We start from the raw sequence: 27,744 nt of genomic DNA on the forward strand, positions 1-27,744 counted from the left end.
GGGAAGACAGAGCTTGGTCGAGTTGGTCAAATCATAGATGCCATGAGGGCATCTGTCTCTGTCTACTGCCATCTTTTCACATGGATACACTGTGTTTTCAGTTTCATTGGCAAGCCACCTTTTCACGTTAACACCCTTTAGTGCCATTTTACAATGACAATTACCATGCTATCCTGTACAGAATTCCTTTTATTCTCTCTCTTAATGTTTTTTTACTATTCTTTTTAAGGACATTACCCTGCCTTAAGTCAGGAAAATTTTTAAAGAAATGATTCTTACTTGATTTGTATTTTTAAAGGCTAGAAGAAATTTTACATACCATGATGAAAAGTGACGTGTCTTGTAACCTATCTTATGCAGTAAGAAGCCTGAGGTGGTTTATTTTATGAACATCTTATATATCAGAAAAGCACTGGGCTCATTGGTTCAAGATGGCGGAGTAGACGGACAGGCGCTCACTCCCTCTTGCTAGAGCACTGGATTCACAACTAACTGCTGAACAATCATCAACAGGAAGACACTGGAACTCACCAAAAAAGATACCTCACATCCAAAGACAAAGGAGAAGCTGCAATGAGATGGTAGGAAGGGCGTAATCACAATAAAATCAAATCCCATAACCACTGGGTGGGTGACTCACGAACTGGAGAACAATTATACCACAGAAGTCCACCCACTGGAGTGAAGGTTCTGAGCCCCATGTCAGGCTTCCCAACCTGGGGGTCTGGTAACAGAAGGAGGAATTCCTAGAGAATCAGACTTGGAAGGCTAGAGAGATTTGATTGTAGGACTTCGACAGGACTGGGGGAAACAGAGACTCCACTCTTGGAGGGCACACACAAAGTAGTATGTGCATGATGACACAGGGGAAGGAGCAGTGACCCCATAGGACACTGAACCAGACCTACCTGCTAGTGTTGGAGGGTCTCCTGCAGAGAGGGGGGTGGGCGGTGGCTGTGTCTCACCGTGAGGACAAGGACACTGGCAGGAGAAATTCTGGGAAGTACTCCTTGGCATGAGCCCTCCCAGATCCTGCCATTAGCCCCACCAAAGAGCCTGTGGCCTCCAGTGGGTTGCCTCAGGCCAAACAACCAACAGGGAGGGAACCCAGCCCCACTCAACAGCAGACAAATGGATTAAACTTTTACTGAGCTCTGGCCACCAGAACAACACCCAGGTCTACCCACCACCAGTCCCTCCCATCAGAAAGCTTGCACAAGTCTCTTAGATAGCCTCATCCACCAGAGGGCAGAAGCAAGAAGAACTACAATCCTGCAGCCTGTGGAAGGAAAACCACATTCACAGAGAGACAAAATGAAAAGACGGAGGACTATATACCAGATGAAGGAACAAGGTAAAACCCCAGAAAAACAATTAAATGAAGTGGAGATAGGCAACCTTCCAGAAAAAGAATTCAGAATAATGATAGTGAAGATGATACAGGACCTAGGAAAAAGAATGGAGGTAAAGATCGAGAAGATGCAAGAAATGTTTAACAAATATCTAGAAGAATTAAAGAACAAACAGAGATGAACAATACAATAACTGAAATGAAAAATACACTAGAAGGAATCAATAGAATAACTGAGGCAGAAGAACGGATAAGTGACCTAGAAGACAGAATGGTGGAATTCACTGCTGCGGAACAGAATAAAGAAAAAAGAATGGAAAGAAATGAAGACAGCCTAAGAGACCTCTGAGAACATTAAACATGCCAACATTCGCATTATAGGGGTCACAGAATGAGGAGAGAGAGAGGAAGGACCCGAGAAAATATTTGAAGAGATTATAGTCAAAAACTTCCCTAACATGGGAAAGGAAACAGCCACCCAAGTCCAGGAAGCGCAGAGAGTCCCAGGCAGGATAAACCCAAGGACAAACACGCTGAGACACATAGTAATCAAATTGACAAAAGTTAAAGACAAAGAAAAATTGAAACAAGGGGAAAATGACAACATACAAGGGAATTCCCATAAAGTTAACAGCTGATTTCTCAGCAGAAATTCTACAAGCCAGAAGGAAGTGGCACGATATATTTAAAGTGATGAAAGGGAAGAAACTACAAGCAAGATTACTCTACCCAGAAAGGATCTCATTCAGATCTGATAGAGAAATGAAAAGCTTTACAGACAAGCAAAACCTAAGAGAATTCAGCACCACCAAACCAGCTCTACAACAAATGCTAAAGGAACGTCTCTAAGTGGGAAACACAAGAGAAGAAAAGCACCTACAAAAACAAACGCAAAACAATTCAGAATACGGTAATAGGAACATACATATCGATAATTACCTTAAATGTAAATGGATTAAATGCTCCATCCAAAGGACACAGGCTCACTGAATGGATACAAAAACAAGACCCATATATATGCTGTCTACAAGAGACCCACTTCAGACCTAGGGACACATACAGACTGAAAGTGAGGGGATGGAAAAAAGATATTCCATGCAAATGGAAATCAAAAGAAAGCTGGAGTGGCAATACTCAGATAAAATAGACTTTAAAACAAAGAACATTACAAGAGACAAGAAGGACACTACCTAATGATCAAGAGATCAATCCAAGAAGAAGATATAACAATTATAAATATATATGCATACAACATAGGAGCACATCAATACATAAGGCAACTGCTAACAGCTATAAAAGAGGAAATCGAGAGTAACACAATAATAGTGAGGGACATTAAGACCTCACTTATACCAATGGACAGATCATCGAGACAGAAAATTCATAAGGAACCACAAGCTTTAAATGACACAATAAACCAAGATAGATTTAATTGATAGGACATTTATAGGACGTTCCATCCAAAAACATTTACAGGACATTCCATCCAAAAACAGCAGATTACATTTCTTCTTAAGTGCACACAGAACATTCTCCAGGGTAGATCATACTGTGGGTCACAAAGCAAGCCTCAGTAAATTTAAGAAAACTGAAATCATATCAAGCATCTTTTCTGACCACAACACTATGAGATTAGAAATCAATTACAGGGTAAAACTATAAAAAACAAACACATGGAGGCTAAACAATACATTACTAAATAACCAAGAGCTAACTGAAGAAATCAAAGAGGAAATAAAAAAATACCTACAGACAAATGACAATGAAAACACATTTTTGTTGGAATGCAGCAAAAACAGTTCTAACAGGGAACTTTATAGCACTACCATCCTACCTCAAGAAACAAGAAAAATCTCAAACAATCTAACCTTACACCTAAAGGAACTAGAGAAAGAAGAACAAACAAAACCCAGAGTTAGTAGAAGGAAAGAAATCATAAAGATCAGAGCAGAAATAAATGAAATAGAAACAAAGAAAGCAATAGCAAAGGTCAATAAAACTAGAGACTGGTTCTTTGAGAAGATAAACAAAACTGGCAAACTATTAGCCAGACTCATCAAGAAAAAGAGGGAGAGGACTCAAATCAATAAAATTCGAAATGAAAAAGGAGAAGTTGCAACAGACCCCACAGAAACACAAACCATCCTAAGAGACTACTACAAGCAACTCTATGCCAATATAATGGACAACCTGGAAGAAATGGACAAATTCTTAGAAAGGTATAACCTTCCAAGACTGAAACAGGAAGAAAGAGAAAATATAAACAGACCAATCACAAGCACTGAAATTGAACTGTGCTTAAAAATCTTCCAACAAACAAAAGTCCAGGACCAGATGGCTTCACAGGTGAATTCTATCAAACATTTAGAGAAGAGCTAACACCCATGCTTCTCAAACTCTTCCAAAAAATTGCATAGGAGGGAACACTCCCAAACTCATTCTATGATGCCACCATAACCCAGATACCAAAGCCAGACAGAGATACTACAATAAAAGAAAATTACAGGCCAATATCACTGATGTGTATAGATTCAAAAACCCTCAACAAAATACTAGCAAACAGAATCCAATCACACATTAAAAGGATCATACATCACGATCAAGTGGGATTTACCCCAGGGATGCAAAGATTCTTCAGTATACGCAAATCAATCAATGTGATACACCATATTAACAAACTGAAGAATAAAAACCATATGATCATCTCAATAGATGCAGAAAAAGCTTTTGACAAAATTCAGCACCCATTTTTGATAAAAAACGCTCCAGAAAGTGGGCATAGAGAGAACCTACCTCAACATAATAGAGGCCATATACAACAAAGCCACAGCAAACATCATCCTCAATGGTGAAAAACTGAAAGCATTTCCTCTAAGATCAGGAACAAGACAAGGATGTCCACTCTCACCACTGTTATTCAACGTGGCTTTTGAGGTCCTAGCCATGGCAATCAGAGAAGAGAAAGAAATAAAAGGAATCCAAATCAGAAAAGAAGAAGTAAAACTGTCACTGTTTGCAGATGACATGATACTATACATAGAGAATCCTAAAACTGCTACCAGAAAACTACTAGAGCTAATCAATGAATTTGGTAAAGTTGCAGGATACAAAATTAATGCATAGTTATCTCTTGCATTTCTATACACTAACAACAAAAGATCAGAAAGAGAAATTAAGGAAACAATCCCATTCACCATTGCAACAAAAAAATAAAATACCTAGGAATAAACCTACCTAAGGAGGTAAAAGACTGTACTCAGAAAACTATAAGACACTGATGAAAGAAATCAAACATGACACAAACAGATGGAGAGATATACCATGTTCTTGGATTGGAAGAATCAATATTGTGAAATGACTATACTTCCAAAAGCAATCTACAGATTTAATTCAATCCCTATCAAATTACCAGTGGCATTTTTTACAGAACTAGAACAAAAAATCTTAAAATTTGTATGGAGACACAAAAGACCCCGAAGAGCCAAAGCAGTCTTCAGGGAAATAAATGGAGCTGGAGGAATCAGACTCCCTGACTTCAGATTATACTACAAAGCTTCAGTAATCAAGACAATATGGTACTGGCACAAAAACAGAAACATAGATCAATGGAACAGGATAGAAAGCCCAGAGATAAACCCACGCACCTATGGTCAACTAATCTATGACAAAGGAGGCAAGGATATACAATGGAGAAAAGACAGTCTCTTCAGTAAGTGGTGCTGGGAAAACTGGATAGCTATATATAAAAGAAAGAAATTAGAACACTCTCTAACACCATACACAAAAATAAAGTCAAAATGGATTGAAGACCTATATGTAAGACCAGACACTATAAAACTCTTAAGAGGATAACATAGGAAGAACACTCTTTGACATAAATCACAGCAAGATCTTTTTGGACCCACCTCCTAGAGTAATGGAAATAAAAACAAAAATAACCAAATGGGACCTAATGAAACTTAAAAGCTTTTGCACTGCCAAGGAAACTATAAACAAAACGAAAAGACAACCCTCAGAATGGGAGAAAATATTTGCAAATGAATCAAAGGATTAATCTCCAAAATATATAAACAGCTCATGCAGCTCAATATTAAAAAAACAAACAACCCAATCCAAAAATGGGCAGAAGACCTAAATAGACATTTCTCCAAAGAAGACATAGAGATGGCCGAGAAGCACATGAAAAGCTGCTCAACGTCACTAATTATTAGAGAAATGCAAATCAAAACTACAATGAGGTATCACCTCACACCAGTTAGAATAGGCATCATCAGAAAATCTACAAACAACAAATGCTGGAGAGGGTGTGGAGAAAAGGGAACCCTCTTGCACTGTTGGTGGGAATGTAAATTGATACAGCCACTATGGAGAACAGTATGGAGGTTCCTTAAAAAACTAAAAAGAGAATTACCATATGACACAGCAATCCCACTACTGGGCATATACTCAGTGAAAACCATAGTTCAAAAAGACACATGCACCCCAGCGTTCACTGCAGCAGTATTTATAATAGTCAGGTCATGGAAGCAACCTAAATGCCCATCGACAGACGAATGGATAAAGATGTGGTACAAATATACAATGGAATATTACACAGCCATAAAAAGGAACAAAATTGAGTTATTTGTAGTGAGGTGGATGGACCTAGAGACTGTCATACAGAGTGAAGTAAGTCAGAAAGAGAAAAACAAATACTGTATGCTAACACATATATGTGGAATCCAAAAAAATGGTACAGATGAACTGGCTTGCAAGGTGTAAACAGAGACACAGATGTAGAGAACGTATGGACACCAAGGGTGTAAAGTGGGGGGGATGAATTGGGAGACATATATACACTAATATGTATAAAATAGATAATAAGAACTTGCTATATAAAATAATATATAAAATAAAGGCAAAAAAAAAAGAAAGGAATTGACTACTCTGCTCAAAATAACTGCTTACTACAGAACAATTTCTGTTCACTCAATAGCTACCTATCCTTCAAGGTCAACTCACATGCCTCCTCCATGAAGCTCTACTACTCTTAATTCTTGAAATACAAAGCTAATGTCACTCAGAGAGCGTTTTTCTGAACCACCCTGCTCTGTGGATTTTTGGTACTTGTCTTGATGCAGGGTGATGTAGTGAAGTGAGTCCTGGTAAAGGTATTAGGGTATCGGAATTCTAGTTTTAGCTCTGGCACCAATTACCTGGGTAACTTCTACCAAAGTTGATACCCCTGTGGAGTCTATAAAAAATGTCAAAGACGGATTAGGAAATTGAGGCCGAGGGAAGTCCTGTAGCATCCAAGGTCACTGAGCTACGAAATGTGAACTTATACTCCACAGCAAGACATTTCTGACTCTGAAAACCACACTTTTTCTGTTAGTCCATCCTAACCTCCAAAACTGGATGAATTTTGATGAGCGTTGTTCTATAATAGTCCAGGGAATAGAACTAAAACCAGTAAGTAGAATCTGTTTAATCTGATCACATGTACTTTGAAGTTCCAAGAGTAAGACATAAGGTGCAGCATTTCCCAAAAAGTATTTGACCACATGACTGCTCTCTCTTGGAACATCTTCTGAGATGCCCTGTGGGAATACTGGGTTAAGGCATTGTGTTTCCAAAACATCCCCCCTTATGTAACTGTGTTGAATGGTTACAGAAAGACAAAACACATTATCTTCATTAATAAGATCTTTGTATGAACTAGTTTCCTCAATTAACAGATTTTTGAAGATGTAAGACACACCAAGTCTGAAGGCTTAAAGTTCCATGAGCCTGGACCCTGCCAAGAAGGGCTTCCATGGCTGTGGTGTCCACAGAAGGAGATGTATAAAAGGTCAGAAAAACATCAGGGGAAGCTCACAGGGGCAGTTCAGGAAGGGCACGTGTTGACTTAAAGGACAGCCCAAGTCGACAAGTTCCTAATGCAAAGGATAGTTTCTTGGCGTTTAAACAGTGCTAACTAGTCCCTTAACCCGACCTCAGATTTTGTGTTTTAATTTCCCTTTGCGTTAGTTTTCTTCTCGTGCATAACAAATTACCACAAATCTATCAGAAAAAAACACCACCCGCTTACTGTCCCACCTTTTTTGAGGGCAGAAGCCTAGGCATGGCCTAACTGGGTCCTCTGATCAGGATCTCACAAGGCTGAGGTCAAGGTGGTGGTGGCAGCAGTACATTCTCATCTGGAGCTCAGAGGTCTGTCCCCACATTTATTAGGGTTGTTGACAAATTCAGGTCCTTGTGGCTGTAGGACTGAAGTCCCCAATTTCTTGCTGACTGTTGGATAGGGCTCACTCTCAGCTCCTAGAGGACACCCTCAGTTCCTAGCTTCAGCCCCTCCCACCCCCAACCATAGGCAGTTCACAGCGTGGCTATTTGCTTTCTTTCAGGCCAGCAGGAGAGATACCTCCAGATAGGAGCTGCATCTTCTCTCTTTTAAGAGCCACTTGATTAGGTCAGGTCCACCCGGAAAAATCTCTCTTCGTCAATGCATAGTCAACTGATTAGGGACTTGCAGAATCCCTTTTGCCTTGTATCCCATCCTAATCACGGGAGTGATTCAGCTGCCTTTCAAGCCTTAAAATTCTGTTAGTCCATATAAACTTTCAGCAGCTATTCTGATATGATGGATGGATGTGTGATTTCACGTTGGATATGATGATCTAATTGTTATGATGCATAACTAATCCTCACTGGACAGCTCTTAAGTCAGAAGAGTGGGCAGACAGCAGGCAGAAGCTCTCCAGCCTGCAGCACTCCGCCGGCTAGTCCAGGTCTCGTCGCTGACTCCCATTTTACAAAAGCAATTTAATTCTGAAACAAAACCAAAATATTTCCTATAGAATCACACTTGAGGCCTGGGAGAAACACAAACTTGAAAATGATCAACATACAATCAGGTCCCCTTTGTAGCTTTCCTGACACGTGGCTTCCCAGCCAGCTCCTTTGATCAGCGCATTCTTCTCTGATCAGCTCTGACTCTCAGAAGGTCTCCTTACAGTGAACTGAAATCTGTCATCTGGAAGCTTCTTCCTACTGATTCTAGATTTTTTTTTTTTTGAGAATTAAAAAAAATCTAATTCTGCTCTCACCTGACACCTCCTTGGATGTAGGAAGCTGAAGATTGTGACTTCCCTGAGTGGAAGAGGCTTTTGAAAGCTCCAGTACACGGTTTCCTAGGCTACTAGAGACATTATTTACTGTTTTAGAAGAGAGGGGAACCTGTCAGTGTATTTTATAGACTCCATCACAACAGGCAAGCATTTTTTGCATGTGTGTTAACACAACTTCTCTTAAAAAAATAAAAGTGTTGACCAGTAAGGCTTCTACTTAGATCTGATCCTGCTTTCCTTATTTTGTTTATAGAATGAAAGAGAGACCATCACTTTCTTTGCACAAGAGGACAGCACTTTCCCTGCACAGACTGGCCCCAAAGCCTTCAAAATTCCCTACTCCATCAGACAGCGGATTTGTGCTACATTTGACACCCCCAATGCCAAAGGCAAAGACTGGCAGATGTTAGCACAGAAAAACAGCATCAACAGGTAACTGGGGGCAACTTCAAAAAGAGGATTTTACTAAAAGAGCTTGAAAACTAAAATGGGGCGGGTGTATCTACGTGGTTTCCAGACCCTGATATCTGTATGGATTTCTCTGGCTGTATTTCATGTGAAATCTGGACAAGCAAGTGGGAAAAGAACAAAAATATGACACAGTGTGTGGCCCTTCCTGCCACCCCACTCTGCCTTTGGGGACGTTACGGAAAAGTCCTACTTGAGTCCTGGTCCCATCTCCAGGTTTGCTAATTGGGCCACCATAATGGAGGTTTAGACTTGGTCATCTTGGTGCTGGTGAGGGATCCCAGAGTCTTGAGACAGTGATGGAGAAACAAAGAAGCAAGTTTCTCACACCTCCTCCCTCCCATCGGGTAACCTTAAGTGTTATTTAACCCCTAATAAGGATACGCTCAGCCTGAAGAAGTGGGTGCGTGAATATAAAAAAGGAAGTTTGAGATGATACCTCTCATGTCTGAAGGCGGAGGGCATTAAACAAGCAAAAGCAAAGGTCTGCTGCTTAAACCGACACTATTCATTACTGGGCTACTGTTGTGGTTGAGTTGAAAGGAGAATAGAGAGATTCATAGTGGGCGCTCGTACTTTGATGAGAAAAAGCAGCGGTGATGCTATTCAGAGCAGCACTGACGGGGAGGCCAGTTAGGGCTCAGCTTGAGGGATGACTGGTGGGGAAAAGGCATTGACAAATAGGATCTCCTCTCTCACTAACCCACCCCGCAAACCCCAGAATGAAAAGAGAACAAGTTTTCCCAGCACCCTTTTCCTTCCCTTTCCTTTGGTACTTTTTATGTCTTTTGAGACAAAGCCTTATTTTTCTCACTGTTCGGCTTACTCTGTCATTTCCATTTTTTTTTGTTCTTTGTTTTCACAGACATCCTACCTGACTCTTTCTTCTCTGAAAGGAAGGTAGATGTCTGCCAAGAAAGGATAGAGGGCTGCTCCCTGTTTCAAAAGGGATCCGGAAGCCAAGAACGAAGGGCCCAACTAGAAAGCAGTCAGACTCAGAGAGGAAAATCAAGAGAGAAGCCATGGCCGTAAGAGAAAATGGAATTTACAGACAGGCAGGCCCAAAACGAACACATTCTTGAAAAAGGCAGGTGGTGAAAATGAGAGAATACAAAAATGTCTGAGGGTACAGGGGAAAAAAATTCGGTTGAATTTTTCCCAGCAACTTTGATAAAGGATGAGATGTGTCATGTATAACCTATGAACACCATCACTATGTCAGGTTCGCTTTCTGATCAACCTGGGGACAAGAATGAAAAACTAAGCCAGAGGACAGAATTTGGTCTAAAGAAAGGAAAGTGAACGTTGGGCAGGGACTCAGAAGCTCTGTTCTGGTTCTACAGCTAATACCAGTCTGCCCAAACACATCACTTACCATCCCTATGTTACTTTTTCTACAGATGCAATTCATAGAATTCAAACTACATTAACTCTCTAATCCAGTCTGGCAATAAGAGTTTATGATTTTTAATTCACCACTTGCAAGAAAGTAATTGCCACAAAGTATCTACCTACTCACGGCTGCTGGCCTTCATTTGCTAAAGAAGCGTGTGCACGTTCCTGCCTTGTTCATTTTATTCTCCACTTCCAGTAAACATACGAGAACTACACAGGCTGCCTCCAAAGCCATCAGTTTCTGACCTTGCACAGTAGGGAAAACGCATTTCAAACTGGGAGACTAAGGTTAGCATCCTTTTGTGTCTGGGCTCTAATGAGCAGTAAATAGCTACACAGGAGCACGCTTGTCCCCTCCAATGTTGGGGGTCAAAAAAGGCAACCATGGGATGTGCCTGTTTGCTTTTGCTTGCTTTTGTTTTCCCCTAAGACCCCTCTCTCCAGGAAAGCCTAAACGTCCTTAGTATACAAAATTCAAACAACCTACTTTATGGAAAGTTTCTAATATGGTTCTAAGAAAATGTCCATTTTAAATAAATGCTAGTTAGTCCCTTTGAAATGTTCACAATTAACAGCAAGTTAGAATAGCATGAATGCACGGAATCTTTGTATTTAAATAAGGTTTCATCTTTAACCCTTACTCAGTTACCATATTCCCCTTCAGTGAATGGCATTTCCTTCCTCTTTATTCTCTAGCTTAACTCTCCAACAGGAGTCTCATTATGGAGTAAGAACGATTCAAACTAGGGGTTAGCAGGCTTCTTTCTGTTAAAGAACCAGAGACGGTAAACAGTTTAGGCCCTATATGATCTATTGCAACTACTCAGCAATTATTCAACTCTGCCTCTGCGGTGTGAGAGCAGCCCCAGGAAATATCTAAACAGGCGGGGCTGTGTCCCAAGAAACATTATTTACAAAAGGAAGCAATGTATTTGGCCTACAGTACATAGTCTGCTGACCCCTCATCTAAACGAGTCTGCTCTCATTTAGTAAAACTTTCATAGGACCTATGGCTGCAGTTAGAGTTACACCTGCGGCTAAGCTAAGGCACAGGTTAAGGCCCCTTTCTGCAAGCTGGTGTTGTTCCGGCAGAGATGGCCACGAAGATATTCAGAGAAGCCAAAAGAGAAAGATGATGGAAAATCACCTCGCACCATGTCAGCTAATCCCCACTCTCATTTTGCAGAAATTGTCAAGTTCATTAAACGTTTCCACTACTGTAGCAGAAATGTATCTTCTCCTACATGGGAAGAAACATACGGGACAGAGATGAAGGAGCTTTTCAGATTAAACTGTCACAACTTATTGTGTAATCCCAAATCACTGGGCTTGCTCTCTTAGGGCTACAAATAATATCGTACTTATTATACTACATAATCATCAGTCACTAATGTGATCATTAATGTGTGTTAAAACACAGGAATCTGACGTTGTCAATATGCCGGTATTATTGGGTAAGAAAGCTGTTGGATAGCTTGAGATTTCATCAACCCTGGGATCACGAGAGAAAGACGATCGCAAAGCACAGAGTCGGTCTTCTATTAGGGAATTCACCTACCGTGATCTTGTGACAGCACCTTTACCTGACTCTCCCCTTCCCTTCAGTTTCCAAAAGTGAAAAGCTAGTAAAGCAACAGCCCTCAAACCATGAAGGAAGCACTTTCAAAGGGAGTGGAAGGAAACATTCACTGTTATCGTGTTGCCAGTGGAAATGTTCTCCTTTCGGTAAATGCAAATGTCACTGATGATAATTTGCCTTTTTGCCTAACAAGTTTCTACTTAGATCTGAATAGGAGAGAAGATACATAAAATAGGAAGTTAAAGGCTTAGAATGTGAGACATGTCAGTGGGTGCACTTAAGGCAGCAACGCAGGTGGCTCTGCAACTTGCTTGGCATATCGATTAGGATAAATAAGGCACACAGCCTAGCAAAGAATGTCATAGTTAACAGTTGCAATTACAGTTTCTGTGGGCAAACTGACGATTACTCAGAGTCCATGCTTGCTGCATTTTAGAGCTGAGATTGCACATTTATTCTACAAATCCAGCTGCAATAACTCTCCTCTTCAATGCTCTTGGTCACAGGTGATTGGTAGGTAGGTGGGACTAATAAAGAGTTGATCATGTAGGAGTAGATGGTGGGGAGCTTTGCTGAGAACTAAACAAATTAAATAATATCAGAAACCAACTGCTTCAGCTAGAAGTAATCTTCCATATCTAAACTTCCATAGCGCTTTGTATTTTTATGATACTTCTTTATTTTTTAATTACAGTTAGACATACCTAGATAGTACTGTCTAGTTCGGGGAAATTCAAGAAATTTGTCTTGAATGAATGACATGAACTTTTTCTTTGGATAGTATACTTGACCTTAAAAACTTGCCTCCTGGGGCTTCCCTGGTGGCGCAGTGGTGGGAGTCCGCCTACCGGTGCAGGGGACACGGATTCGTGCCCCGGCCCGGGAGGATCCCACATGCCACGGAGCGGCTGGGCCCGTGAGCCATGGCCGCTGAGCCTGCGCATCCGGAGCCTGTGCTCCGCAACGGGAGAGGCCACAACAGTGAGAGGCCCGCGTACCACAAAATAAATAAACAAACAAACAAAAAACTTGCCTCCTAATAGAACTGAATTAAGCGTCAAAGGATTTTGCAAGTTGGTCTCAAAAGAGAGCAGGTTACATGGCCGACACTGTGGAGGAGTCCTATCCTTCAGCACCTGAAATTCTACTATTGAATCATTCTTCTTTAAGGCCTCATGATTTTCATATTCCAGAAACCCTTGTGAAAACATAGCCAGCTTGACCAAGTTGCCGTGGGAACAGATGCTGGATAAAGTGCATGAGATACAAGAGGATGAGAAGGGAAGTGACCAAAATGGAAGAAAGGATTCCAAGATGGAAAGGAGGAGATGAACCACACCTATTAACAGTTTCTCATAACAGTACACTTGTTTGAAACTGCGTAAGCACTGCCAGAGAAACCTAGTTATTATTGGCCAGTTGGGTAAAACAGTTCAAATGTATTTTGGATGTTGATGTTTTTTGGGTGATGCTAGAGAAATCATGAGCAAATGAAATTTCTCAAACTTCATGGCCGATCAGCAGTGCTGCAGTAACTTGTTTTTCCACCAAATCTTTTAACAGGACCTCTAATGAGAAGCAGAATCTTCTCAGTCGAGGTCAAATCCTTTTATTCCTTCTGTCTGCCCTCTTAATTGGATACACAGGAACAGTGAATGGCCAGAGGGCAGTGGGAAAGGACAGAGGAAGGTTGCAAGACAGTTTATTAATCTGTCTGGGTAACTCTTGAGAATTCACTAGAAGTGGAAGTCCCGGGGCCAGCTTTCTTTTGGGGTGAAGGAAGGAGGAGGAAAAAAGTGAGAGAAAGTGATTACAAAATATATACAGAATGCCTGCTTCACCGGCAGACCGCCAAGGGTGGTCACTCAGGGACCCGTGAGACTAGATATTTTCACTCCTGTGTTTTGGGATTTGCTAGGATTACACCAAATGAAGCTGTCTGGGCTCTGCAGACTAGAGGCTAGAAAACACATCCTAACCTTTAAATAATAAAAATGGATGTGAGGCTGCCATTTCCAAAAATCAATATTCATGACTCTTCTAAGGAGAATTAATGCACAGGAAGATAGCATTCATCACACAGATCCTTGGAGGCAAAATACGATAAAGCTCAAATCAGATTTTCTGGTTCTGGCCCAATGGACTTGTGCAGAGTCTGGATTTGAAGAGCCCTCAGTGTGAAGCCAGAGGGACCCAACACAGCCAAGTGGTGGGTGTTCAGGCTTCGTTCCACTTAAGTTAGGGACTCATGAAACTGCCTACTAATATGAATCTGAAGACAGCCTAGGGCCAATTTGGCCATGAACAAACTGTATATAGTTTATAAGTGGCAGGTGTTTCTCCTAAAGGCAATAAGGGAGAGAAGCTGTGTATATCCCTCCAAGAGAACCAAAGTCGCGCTCCCACTCTAAGCTGCAGGGGTGGTGACAAGGGGCAAGTTTGCCTTGGTCTTTGAAGGACTAGGTTTCCCTCCTTTAAGCTAATGTAGTTTTCAGATAAGATGGACATGCCCAAGCCCCTTTATAGCCAAAATAATCCCCTTCACGGGTCTGTCTCAAAGAGACCTGGAAAAGCTGACAAAGTCACAATCCCCGGATGTGATGTTTTCATACTTTGAGAAAATGAAATTACGGGAAGGATTTTGCCCAATTCATTAGAGAGTCCTTTGATAAAGTGCTTAACTATTTCTTTGCGATTATTTGTGAGGTTTTATTGAAACACACTGAGTATTTTGCAAAAGGAAAGATATCAATATTTCTCCCTTTCCCCCTTCAGGATTAGCACTCTGGTCTTTTCTCTTGGAACAAATAGTGGTCATTCTCCTTTACCCTCAGGATTCTTGAAACTGTCTCAACGTTATTGAAGAGGAACATTAAAGGAGACGTATTTTTCTATGCTATATCCCAATACAAAGAAAAGTTGAGCTTTGATTTTGCAGTTTTCATTGCCTTTCATTGCCAAATATGAGAAACTGTCAGAGCCTTATCAGGAATGAAACTGGAGAATTGAAAACGAGAGTCGACAACTGGTTTTATTCCTGTTTGGAAACCCACAGCGGGTTCTGAAGGCTCCAGGGCTAACATATATTTTCCAAAGAAGGAAGAATCCTTGCTGGTCCCTTTCAGGAGCCAGATAATGAAATAGGCAAAAGGAAGAACTATGAGGGGAATTTTATTGCCAAATTCATTGGTCCAAAAGAATTAATGTACCACCTTTGGGGCACGGCAGAGTGGAACTCAGCCTGTTTTCAACTGCCTGTATCTTTTCCTTTTGGGTTTCCCATACCAGCTTCCTTCCACTTGAAGGCACAGGGGGGCAATAGGCAGAGGTGACATAATGGCAAAGCATCTTTTGCTTAATCTTTAGGACGTGAACCAGACTTGCTTTATCCTGAAAGCTGCTCTCTGCTGTTTGTTGAATACCCAGTGAGGATGAAGTTTGGGGATGAAAGCTTGAGGAATGGACCAAATGCTTATGCTGTGGTCCAGTTACCGCTGTCCAGTAGAAATGGCTTTTCTCTTCTATTTGCATTTAAAGAACCATAGGGAGGGTTGGTTTTGGTCACATAAGAGGCTTTCATTAAATGAGACAATTATGATGATAGCGGGGATATTAATTTTTTTTTCATTATGACTATGTTTCAGTTCCCTATTTGGTACTATACAGTAGGACTATGCACCGTTCTTGTAATGATGTCTCCCAATTTATTATAGGCAGTTTAACTTGGTTTTCACTTTCTATGCTGCCAACCTACCAGGAAGATATTTTTCAAAGATGCTTTTTTTAAAAAAAAAAAAAAAAGTTGACTTAGATATAAATGGCAACAGCTTATAGAATAGAAACATACTTGCGGCCTGAATGTTACAGGTGCAAGTGCTCCCTTGTACTTGGAAGTGCTGGGTGACATCCTAAATTCTGCATGAAAGTATGGCATGTACCTGGGATGAGGCGTCTTCTTGTGCTAAGGATGTTAGGCTGCAGTGCAGATGTGGTCGGTCCCCTGCTAGGTTTTATTACAGAGGAAATTCATTCTCACCATTAGTTACAAAGAAGAGCTTACAGCTTTCAAATAGGCATGTCAGCCCCCTGGTAGCATGGCTCTGAGTAACTAAGATAAAAGCTTTGTTATCTGGAATTCAGAATGAAAGGGAGTCCCTTATAGGCCACACATAGTCAGACAGAACTAAGACCCTAAGCAGGCAGACTCCAGCTTTAAGCTCGCACGTGCCCTTGGTAGCTCTTCCTGCGTGCATGTCCCCAGGGCTCAGACAGAGTCTCAGACCTGTGCCCCCGTCCCGTTACTGTTATCTAATCTTTTTGTTAACTGACTGAGGATTTAGATGTTACTATTCCCTAAGACATTTGTATTTGAATACTGCTTTCAAGTACTAAAGAAAGGGTGGTATCTTTCAATTCACACTGGACACCTAGACACCTTTCCTTTCCATAACATGAGCCCTGCACTTCAAGAGTATATAAAGACTTATATGGCAGCATTTTATCATGGTCCTCGATTCTCTTTTCCTCTTTGTACCCAAAAAAGAAAACAGATGGCACAATAACTATTTCCAGAAATTCTCGAAATAACCTAATTTTCGTTATTAGTTTAATGTGGTCATTCATTTGAAGATGTATTTTGAAAACTGAGATTCTGTATAAAAATTTGGTGGTTGACCCATATACACCATTATAAGTTGGCCTCTGTCTAGCTAGTGAAATTGCTAAAGATTCATGTTCCCAATTCTGCCCTGGCTTCCACATAAAGAATGGAATTTTAATTGGGCTGGGGGACAGCGCAGATAAGGAAGTCTCAGAAAGAAGAAATTAATCATAGTAATAAAACAACTCCTCAGGGGCTCAGGTGAATAGAAAGCATGTAGGCTCAACAGAACGAAATTAAACTTAATTAACTATTACTACTCAGTGAATTTACATGGATAAATCTATTCAGCTGTTGTAGCATGTGGTTTTTTAGTTCATCTGGACTTTTTCAGTGAGAGTTCCAAAGAAAAAGATGGAGTCACTGAGTCTACAGGACTTAGGACAAATAAACTGAAGACACAGGATGATTCTAAAGTAAATTCTTTAAATTTAGAGAGTAAATAATCTTATGTACACAGTATGCAGCATCTTTATGAACCACAAAAAAATAAATCTTATTTTTCAGAATTACCTCAGTCGATCAGAATTTGAAAAGGCTATGACAAAAGATTCAGTGCATAAAGAAGTAACACTATGAAGCGTCTAAGGCAAGCATAATAAACATCTACTTCTTTAAACGTTTTCTAAAGAGAAAGGAAAAAATTGTTTTGTTTTGAGCCATCCACCGGAATTTCAAGATGACTGCTTTTGCCAAATGTTCTTTATTCATTTCAAAAAAAAATAATAATAATCAAAGACTCAGGAAATCAACTATTGCTATGAATTCTACTTTCTAGTATTAACAATGTTCCCTGAATTGTGGATGCATTTACCTGCTGGTGTCCAAATGCACCAGCATTATTATGAAGAGAAATGGGTCACACAGATTGGGATCAAAAGAATTTCAAAAGGGAGGTATGGAGAGAACCAAATGGATATAGGGTATGCCAATTTTCAAAAAACTCATAATGCATTTGCACACATGTAAGCAGTAAAATAACCCAACTGTGTTTGAGAAATAGCCTAGAGCATTAGCACTTTAGTGTCTTTTGTCTATTAATTCTTCTGGTGTAGACAAGTAAGTGTAGTTTGATAGGATGTCTGTTTATCACAAAGCTGACTGAATCATTTTTAATAAGGCTGATATGCTCCTACGCGTATTTACTAACATTAAGTGGAATTTGAGATTTGTGTGTGTTGCCGAGTGCACTTGTATAAATTCAGAGCATCAATCTGGAACATGCTTTGGGGAGCACATTTCACTTGCTACAGTATGTTCAGAGATCTATGCCAAGGGAGAGTTCTATTTCTGCCTCTTTGATCATTTAGCTTCCTGTTGGCCTGGGTGCCTAGTCTACAAATCGGGGCGTTTGCAGGACTTCTCAGAACCAAGTGGCTGGCAAGAGTCATCCTCCAGCTCTTCTCTTCTTCTTCTAGGCAGGTGCACTTAAAACACCTTCACACTGCAACTGGATTCATGAATATTTTGAATAGCATGTTGGGACAAGGATTCATCACAACCTCCAAAACATAGTCTGTATGCCTCTCCTCAAGTTTTGTTTTTGCATTTTCATGCCCAGATCTTCTTCTCATGTCCTGAAATGTCAAAGCTCCCCAAATGATACCAAGGATAAAGGTCTCAGAGTGCTTGGGGCAGGACACGTAGCTTGAGGACCCAGCAACGTTCACCCTCTAGGTGCTTATTTTCAGATGCAGCACAAAATGAAAGTTCAATCTCATCTTCTCTGAAATTGCTAGTATGTCTGGAAATCTAGTTTGGGTTATAAGACAACATGGAACGTGGTCAGCACCATGACCTGGGTGCTAAATCTGGCCCAGCACCTGCTTTTCTATAGCCCCAGAGCTAGAACGGTTTCAGGAGGATAAACAAAACGAGAGTGATATATATGGTGTGACATGTGAAAAGTGTATGACATTCAAATTTCAGTGTCTCTAAATAAAGTTTTATTGGAACACAGACATGCACATTCACTTATGTATTGTCTATGGCCATTTCACACTACCATGGCAAAGTTGAGTAGCTGCTACAGAGACCAGATGTGGCCCCTACGGTCAAAAATACTTGCTGTCTGGAACTTTAAAGAAATAGTCTGTCAACCCCTGGTATAGAATAAAGGGTAGCTTTGGGGTTAATAGGATCACAAGGATCTAGTCACTCCAACAGACACTAGTCCATTGTGGTTCAGTAGGAAATACAAAATATAAACCTTCAATACTATGAGAAATCTGTGCTTCTTTTTGTTGTGCTTGCCAGCATTATTTTTCTTTTGAAATGACAATGGAGAGCATAAAGAATTATTTCCCCACTCCAGGAAACAATGTGTGTCCATGGTCTATTCTCATAAATGACATGGAAAGACATTATCACACAGCCCACCCAGAATCCACTCACACAGCCTCTCAGTTTCTGCCTCTTTCTCAGCTATTCCTCCCGTTTGTATTCTGCCTGCACGTTGGTTGGGGCGTACCGATCTATTTACAGACCAGGAGATACAGCAACGTCCCCCCAAAACAGCTCCCTACAGCTAAAAGGAAGTGGCAGTATTCAAAACAACGTTTTGAATAAAAGGAACGAGGATCCCTTCAACTACAGAAGCAACATTTGCTTTGCCATTTCTATTAGTGGAGAAATAAATAACTATATTTGATTCGAAGGCCAGCTATGGAGAGGGCGGCGAAGGGGAGAAGGAAGGAAAGATAAAAGGAAAAGAAACTGGAGAGAATAGTTTTAAGCTGGCCTTCTCCCTCTCTCAATTAAAGATTCAGACGCAGTGGAAAGCATATATCATACCCTGATATTTATGCTATCTGGCAACCAACTAGCTTTAAGTAGTGTCGTAAGACCTTTGAATACAATAGCACTTTATTCACTCAGAATTACTGTGTGTGTATGTTGCTTGTGAATGATAACGTGCCCTTAAGAGCTTGTCTTCTCTTCCACTTGCTCTTGGCTACATGAGTCTGCTTTGTGATTATATGCCGAGTCTGGTGATAGAAAGTTGTACCATCCTCAAAATAGGCAATTCTTGGTTGACTCTGGAAAATCTTTTCAACTCATCAGAATTTTACCAGAGGTGACATTTCTATCCCTGCTGCAAAAGTACCTGTGAAAAGCTGTGACCTTTTAATCCTTTGTGTTGTCTCAGTCTTCATCAGAGCAAAGTTATTGTCCAAAGGGTTATCATTTGTTTTCACTGAAGAGCCCATATCATCTGAAACAAGCTCCTAGCAATCAACTACTCAGCTGATGGATATGGAATAAATACCTGTCATAGTATTATAAGTGCTGTTGTAGAATCAGAAAATGATTAGCTATGACCCTTCTCTTTCAGGTGTCTGCAGTCACACTGAGAAGGCAGAGGTCACACACATGGAATATATAAGCATTTTACTCACATGAAAATTTAAGCAGAAGCGTAAAAAGAGTTGAGAAAAGAAATAAATTACTTTGAGAGGACATGAGAATTATCTACAATCCAGGCATTGTAGGCGTATAGGATCTTGATAAACAGAGGGGAAAGAGGGAAAGTGGGCATTTCCTAGTGAACAGAATACACTAGAGGAAAGCAAGAACAAAGTATTACCTAAGTCAGTGTTCATGGCTCAAAGGAGAAAAGAATATTGAGGGAAAAAATATATATATTACCAGAGCTAGTTTGATGCCAGACCAAGGCAGGCACTGAAAACAAGTGGAGTAGATATGATGATTTATGAAATAGAATGCAAGGTACATTAGAGAGTTTGGAGAAATAAAGAGCCATAAGGCTTCTGCTAGAATTTAGTCGTAAAATGATAGAGCATAAATTAAATACAAATAGTATGAATGGAGAGGAAGAGTGAAGCTGATGAGTTTGTCAAAAAGAAACAAAGAGAAGACTCAGAAATAAATGTCCTAGTGTGAGAGATTAGAAGGATGGTTGTAATTACTGGGATATTTGTTATAGTTAGAATGGAGGCCAATGGATTCCTGATGCCCCGAGTCTGAGGAAGTGGAAAGCTATCTCTAACTGGAGCAGTCCCAAGGTCATTCAGAGATCTGTGACTAGCTCATTATTAACCTATAAAACAGGAGATGCCGACTTAGACACTGTCCACTTGGAGCTGATAAGTACTCCATTTAGTATACGAACCCAAGAAGACACAGATAAAATTTTCACAGCCCTTAGGTTTACCATGAGAGACATAAAGAGGGGTCAGATATTTTGGGAAAAAAAAAAAAGGAATGAGTTATATCATCACATAAGCTAATGAAGTAGAGCTTTTCAAGAGGGTGTTCAAGAGAGAAACACACGTACATGTATACACACACAACGCAAGGAAAGTGAGGACTAAAAAAGACATGGAGGGTTAAGAAGGTCATTGGTAACCCTCCAAAGTACAGTTTCAGTTTAGCGTTGGGATACAAACTGGACTGTCCCCAGACCTGCGTTCGTGGAGCTCTTTATTCCTATTTTAATAATATCTGTTCCAATTCCTTTTTAATTCCCTTATAGTGACTTGTATTTGTTCCTTTATTTCTATTTTTGTCATTTCGTTTATTTAACTCTCTGTCCAGGAATTTATCTTATTTTGCTACACAAAGTAGCCCGTCTGCCGTCATTCTGAACCTGTGGGAAGCTCGTCATCAGCACGATGGTGACCTTGACTCCCTGGCCTGTGCCCTTGAAGAGATTGGGAGGACACACACGAAACTCGCGAACATTAAGGAATCCCAGCTGGATGAAGCCGACTTCAGCTACAGCAGGCAAAATGGACTCTAGATCACTTCCTCTCATGAGAGAGTGATGGCCAACTTCGGGACATTTGCTTTACAGGGGGAAGAAAGAGGCGGTTTCTGCCCAGTGGCATTTGGGGAATTCAGCCTTCATTTACAATCAGTGAGCATCCCTGATTGAAGAAATTGCATTTTATATAGGTAAAATATGTTAATAGGGAAAAGTACAAGCTCTCTTAAATATATGTGTCTCCTCTGAAGCCACACTCAGGTTCACAGTTGAGGAACTTCTCAGATTTGGAGTGGCAAGGATAAAAGTGAGGGCGCATCTAGATAAAAGTAACTGTGGGAAAAGATGAGCTACAGCAAAGCTGGGAAGGCAGAGATTCAATAAGTGCATGTTTTGCAACAGGTTTTTAATGATGTGCCCCGAAGTACCAGCTGATTCTGGCACCAGATTGTCTGAGTTTTCTACCAACTGGCATCCGGGATGCCAGCAGTCATTGTCAAGTGGCTTTTAGAAGTGAAACACGGTTGCCAACCCATCTGTAGGACTTCAACAACGTCAAGGAGGGCATTTAGAATTTCGAATCTGAGTACACCACACCAGCACCAATTCCCTATCTATCCTAGCCACTTAATGGAAACAAGATCAAGAGGTAGAGAGATCACAAGCTAGCTCTAGCAGCGTACCTACCCCTCCTTCATTTTCTCCGAGGACCAAATCTATCCACATTCTTTCTTCCCCTTCCTTATGAATTACACTAGGGGGAAAGTTTCAAGGAGCATAGACTTTTCAATATGGAAATTTATTATTTTCTAACTCAAAGCAGGACCATCTCTATTCCCAGCTAAGCCACTCAAATTGCAAAAGCTATCAGAACACAGCTTATCATACAGATTTAGAGACAAGGGAGGTCAAATCAGGTCCAAGGAAACGTGAACTGCAGATGCCTTAGGCCTCAACTAAGCTGTTATTCTAGGATGCAGATGTTGATTTAGTTCCCCAGCGCAGTTGTTACGAAGGGATTAGGGGTTTTACTGTCCTTCACCATCCAGTTCTTGAATTTTCTAGCCTTTTGGTACTATGTTATCACAGAATCTCTCCATGGGGCTATAGGTCATCCTCCTTTTGCCTCTTGGGAAATTAGCAGATGGTCTTTGCTCTAAATGATATCCGAGTACATAGACCTGAGGGATGCCTCTACCACAATGTCTGAGAAACCAAATGCATTGTTCAAGGAGTCTTCAAGCTCTGATAATTCAACCTCACCAAGCATGCTTTCTTTCCAGGACCATTAATATATTGTTTAACATTTTAAATGAGAGGCAGTGATACTGTGGAGAATTGAAATCCGCAGATAATACACAACCCCCATCTTAACACTTCACTCCATCTTTTATCCTATTTAATCATTTTTGACAAGATGTCCTGGTAGACTACAGATGAACAGATTTACTCCTGAATATCTTCTGGTGGATGTTTTAATTAGCTGTCCAGAATCAGGATAACCAAAGTCAAGGACCTTGATTAACCACAAGGTTGATTAGTTACTTAGAGGTTGGCCCCATTAGAATAAATACAGTCAGGGAATGGGGGAGGTAGGGAGTACTTGGCAGTAGGGATGTGATCCACTTGTGAAACAATGTTTTTGTAGATCCCATGTTTAAAAAAATGTTGTGAATCTCCACCTAAGTGAAAAAGACTTAAAATAGGTTGAATTTATGATATCCTGGGTAAGGCATTGAAGAAGTAACTCTTGAATGTGTTGGCCATTCTCTCTGATGAATGTGTGGTATAGAAGGTCCCCTGTAATCGATGGAAGGCTTTGCTGCATGAAATTCAAAAAGCATCTTGCTTTTCTCAGGAACCAAAGGCATATTATACAGAACAAACAAGTCCTCTTAGAACTGTTGAGCATATTTTCAAAATACCATAACTAGATCAGGAAAATACCCTTTTTGCTAGTATACTCAACTTGTTTATTCCTTCTAGGGAGCAAAAGACAGAAAGCATCAAAGTGTTAATCATCTAACATAATGATGGGATATAATTTCTGAGATAGAAGTGGAAGTAGATGGTCATCCACCCAAAATAAACCAGAGGGTTGATTGGCATGGGTGGTATGCAGAAAGAATCTGCATTAAACTGTTATAATGAATAGGAACTTATAGAAAGTACAGTGTAGAGCATATGTTGTTGTCCAACTTGGAGGATTTTTGTTTTAAACATCCTATCCTTTTTTCCTCTTCCCTTCTAATTGGCCTTATAATTGTTTTTATCTATTCTGTGAATCCACACAGATCTTTTTTAGATTTTTGATATATTTTTAATATTTTAAAACAGATGAAAAATGTTAGTTTCCCCTAGATTCTATCTAGATTATTTTAAGATAAGAATTTATTATCAATCCCTGACTGTCTAGAATTTCCTCCCATGTGTTTATTCTTTTCTTTTTGGCCTGGGTTTTATAAATAAATGCACTTGATCACCATATCACTTTGAGTGATAAAGGAAGCATAGGAACATGATTCATCTCGGATTTCAGCCCAAGGTTCAAATCCATCTTTCAGTCCATTGTTTCCTCTTTACATTTCTCCTACTTATTTCTGCTAGGACCATACGTAGGATTTCTGTAGGTTTTCTACAGTTTGAGATTCTATGGCCATTGCATGTCAGGATTATGCAGTATTTTACAAAAGGATTCCAAAGAGAACCCATGTTTTTGAGATTTACAGACCAAGGTGTGTGTGTGTGTGTGTGTGTGTGTGTGTGTGTGTGTGCGCGCGCGGGGGCGGGGGGCAGGGAGCATGAAACTGCAGATCAGATAGACTTAGCTGGCACTTGAACTTGCGGTTACCCACTGTAACCTAAACCCTGGTTCAATTTTAATATTTTCATATCACAACACAAATGCCTCTCTTGAAAGAGATTTACTTACTCACTCATCAGCCCAAGCGCTTACTTTCGAAGTCTTATTGTCTTAGTGCAAAATGAAAAAAGAAATTAAAGGTGGTCTTTCATACTTGGTAGGTTACTTCAAATTTTTACAGAATAGCCCACTTAATGCCAAATCTTTCAGTCCTCAGAAGCATTTAAGTCTAATAGTCCTGCTTTAAACATGACTTAAAAGGATGCCACCAAAATGTTGCATTTCCCAGCTTAACCAGACTGCAGTCTCTAAAGTTAATTTATAGTTTTTACGGCGTCGCTTGTGCAGTCCTCCTACATTAAAAATTCTTTAAGCCAAAAGGAAGCTCACTCTATGGATTTAAAGGCAAACTTCCCTTACCAGTGCAGGAAGTCTCATAAAATTCAGATGTACTGCCACAAAAATTTTAAGGGTCTTTTTGTAAGAGATGAATAGGAATTGACACAGTTCTCCTTAAGGAGGGGAACTTCTCTTTTTTTGTTATTTTTATCTTCAGCTGCAGGTGTTCTCCTTTGCCACACCCCTTGTCATTTTCCTTTCAGTTGACTTTGAGAGAGGATGTGAAATCCAATCACTAAAACAGGGTTCTCTTTGGATTAAAAGTTCTGGATTTATTGCAGCTGTTTCCCTTGATAGAAATTCTCAACATCTGGATTGATAAGCAAAGGTAGAATATTAAAAAGATAGTTGGTTGAAGATGGTATTCTCCACTTGCCAAACGTCTGGCCAATCTACCTGTGAATTTCAAAACATTACAGAATCTTTTGATGTGCTTTTGGTTTTCCTTTTTGGCCATTTTCTCTTCAATTTCTTAGTCCCTCTGTAAAGGTGTTGAGTCAGATGTGTTGAAGGTGAAGTTCTCTCGAGGGTCTTTGTTCCAGAACACTGAAGGTCACAGGAACCGTGAAGGAGCTGAGAAACGTGCTTTTCCAGCCCACTGTGTGGCTCATTTTCATTAAGTTTCCTCACGAAACACTGCAGAGTTCTGAATCCTTGGTAACTCCCATTGACTGGACTAGGCGTGACATCTACAGCAAATGGGAGAACAAAATATACTGTCCTACAGATAGTGACACATTTTATTATCCCTCTGGTGTTAGTTACCATAGCACTGTATTTGCAAAATCGATGCTTTAGCCAAACGCTGAATGGCCACCGTTTCCGCCGTTTCCACTGTTTCGTCTGCATAGAATTTTCCTGAACTACAAGCAAAAGTGTATTTCGTCAAATGTCACAAAGTGAAAATGTTACTTATCTTAGATGTGTTGCATATTTTGTGTTTTTACTTTCCAAACTCTTTCAGAAGCTGCAGTTATAAAGCTGTTTGGCTGTGTTGACAGCATGTGGTGTTTTTTGCAAAAGTAATTCTAGGAGAGCCAGTGTCTACCATGGACTTTTCACATCCCCAGCTCCGGTCTCATCAACAAAATCGAGATGACAATTTGTATGCTGTGATTTTTTTCAAAAGAGAAAAGGGGATGGAAATCAGACCTGGCCGTTAGTCACTAGTGTGTAGTACTGTGATCTGAAGTAGGAAATTTAACTCACATAGAATAATTGTGGTTTTTGAAGCAGCTACTTTGATTTTTCCTTCTTCTGTGAAGATCATGGATTTGGAATGTCTTCACGAGGTGGATTTAAGACAGTAACACTAAGGTCTACGTCTTAGAATCTACCCTCCATCTGAACCCAAAGATGAAAAAGGCAGTAAGCTTCAAGTTTAAGCCTAAGCTTAAAAATATCCTCCCCCCATCCCTGTTATTGAGTTCAGCAAGGGGTACTTTTTTCTCCCCCCAAAAAAGTTGAATTAGAAAATACATAACTAAATTTGGTAATGTAGTTCTTTGCATGAATGGAAATGTGTGATAAATAATTTTACAAAAGGCATGATTACAGTGAAAATGTCCTTTTGCTTCAAACTGTGCTCACCCCAAAAGTATTTCCCTATCTCAAGCATTACTTACATCCAAAATGGACAAATTATACAATTCCATTAAAATTGGATATATAGGATAGAAACTTGACTGTGATTCTATTGAATCATGATATTTGAGGGGAGTTTGTAAGCAGAATATCATGCCTGCTGTCCCATTACTGGAACAGATATTGCAATCAGAAATAGATCTAATAATTCTAATATCCCTCCATTAGCAGCTCTGATGATACTGAAGGGAGATTCACCCCTTCCCAGGAGGCTTCCATTTAAGCCTTAACAGAGGGTGACTAAAATATTTCAATCAGAAACACCTTCCAAGGCCCGCCCTAGATGATGCTGGCCACTCCCGTTCAAAACTTCTCTATAAGAAGGTGGGAAACACTCCATCTGTGGGAATTAATTTTCCAGTAAGGAAAACAGTTTTCTCCCTTTCTAAATTGGAATAAAGACTGACTTAACATTTCCCATTCTTCAGAATTGTATCTAATTGGTGCATGCAATCCAGTAAGTCTCGACCTAGAAATATTGCAAATATAAGCAGTTAGAGGAAAACTGGCTGATTTTCCTGACCCAAACTCAAAAAAAAAAAAAAAAAAATATATATATATATATATATGAGTAATGGTTTACCTCCATTTCTGTATGGAAGAATTTTAAAAACAGACTTCATTTTGTTCTATTTATTTTGGGAAAGTGTGTGTGTGTGTGTGTGTGTGTGTGTGTGTGTGTGTGTGTGTGTGTGTGTGTGTGTGTCTCGGGGATGGGGAGGGTAGCTCTTTCAAGTGACTCATATCTCAAACCCATTCCACTCTCAACTTTCATTTGATGTGTTCAAAGCCGGAAAAAAAAAAAAAGCAGAACTGAATACTTAATTTGACATGAAGCTGAAGGAGTGAACAAGCCAGAGGAGAGAGTTTGAATAAAGCATGGCCTTGGCTTCATACCACACTTTTTGTGCCTTGTATTATCAATGTAAATTCTGAATGTTGTACAGTAAATACTTGGATGGACTTCTTAGAAAAGGCTGCACTGGCTTCTTTTTCAGCACATGTACATATCTATAAATATATATACATATATATTTGGTAATGCCAAACAGCTGTGTTATATTGTATTGAACAAAAATGGACGGTTTGGATGTTTTATGTAGAGTTTGCAAAAAAACTGGATGATGACAGACTTTTCGAGATAAATGTACAGACATAAATTACTGCATATCAGTTATTTATGAATAAAGAGTCTTTTATTGACATTTTAGGATACTCCACGAGTGGAACTTTGAACTGCCAATGAGGATCCCCTCTACACACCTCCTGCCACAGTCAGCCAGGGGCTGGAATGCCCTTCCCATCAAGGTCAATTTCCTAATACCTGCTATATATTGAACCTAATTTCTCCTTCTGTCCTCTAGAAGGAGTTTAAAATGAGGCAAATGGAAGCAAAGATGAGATGATTTTTTTTTGAGATGATCTTCTAAATATTCCTACTCCACTCCAATGCACACACATACCACTATCCCTGGGATATAGTTTAATATACTCTGAGATACCCGCCCTACCATAACTGGGATACCGTTCATCTTTTTCCTCAAAATGCC

The 27,744-nt window shown here is 40.1% G+C and overlaps 1 protein-coding gene across 3 annotated transcripts in view; it reads left to right on the top strand.

The window, feature by feature from the left end:
* The window catches only part of UNC5D (unc-5 netrin receptor D), a gene marked incomplete at its 3' end in the record, with an annotated part of 590,911 nt that extends 569,587 nt beyond the window's left edge, over positions 1 to 21,324 (top strand). For all 3 annotated transcript variants that reach the window (XM_082863648.1, XM_082863647.1, XM_082863649.1), the window contains 2 exons: positions 8,714 to 8,892; positions 21,120 to 21,324. In XM_082863648.1, coding sequence (XP_082719774.1) covers positions 8,714 to 8,892; positions 21,120 to 21,324 — 384 coding nt within the window. The remainder of the gene's footprint in view (positions 1 to 8,713; positions 8,893 to 21,119) is intronic.
* Between the last annotated feature and the right edge of the window lie 6,420 nt (positions 21,325 to 27,744).

This window comes from Leucopleurus acutus, assembly GCF_964270905.1.
Source record: "Leucopleurus acutus genome assembly, chromosome: 21".
NCBI lineage: Eukaryota > Metazoa > Chordata > Mammalia > Artiodactyla > Delphinidae > Leucopleurus > Leucopleurus acutus.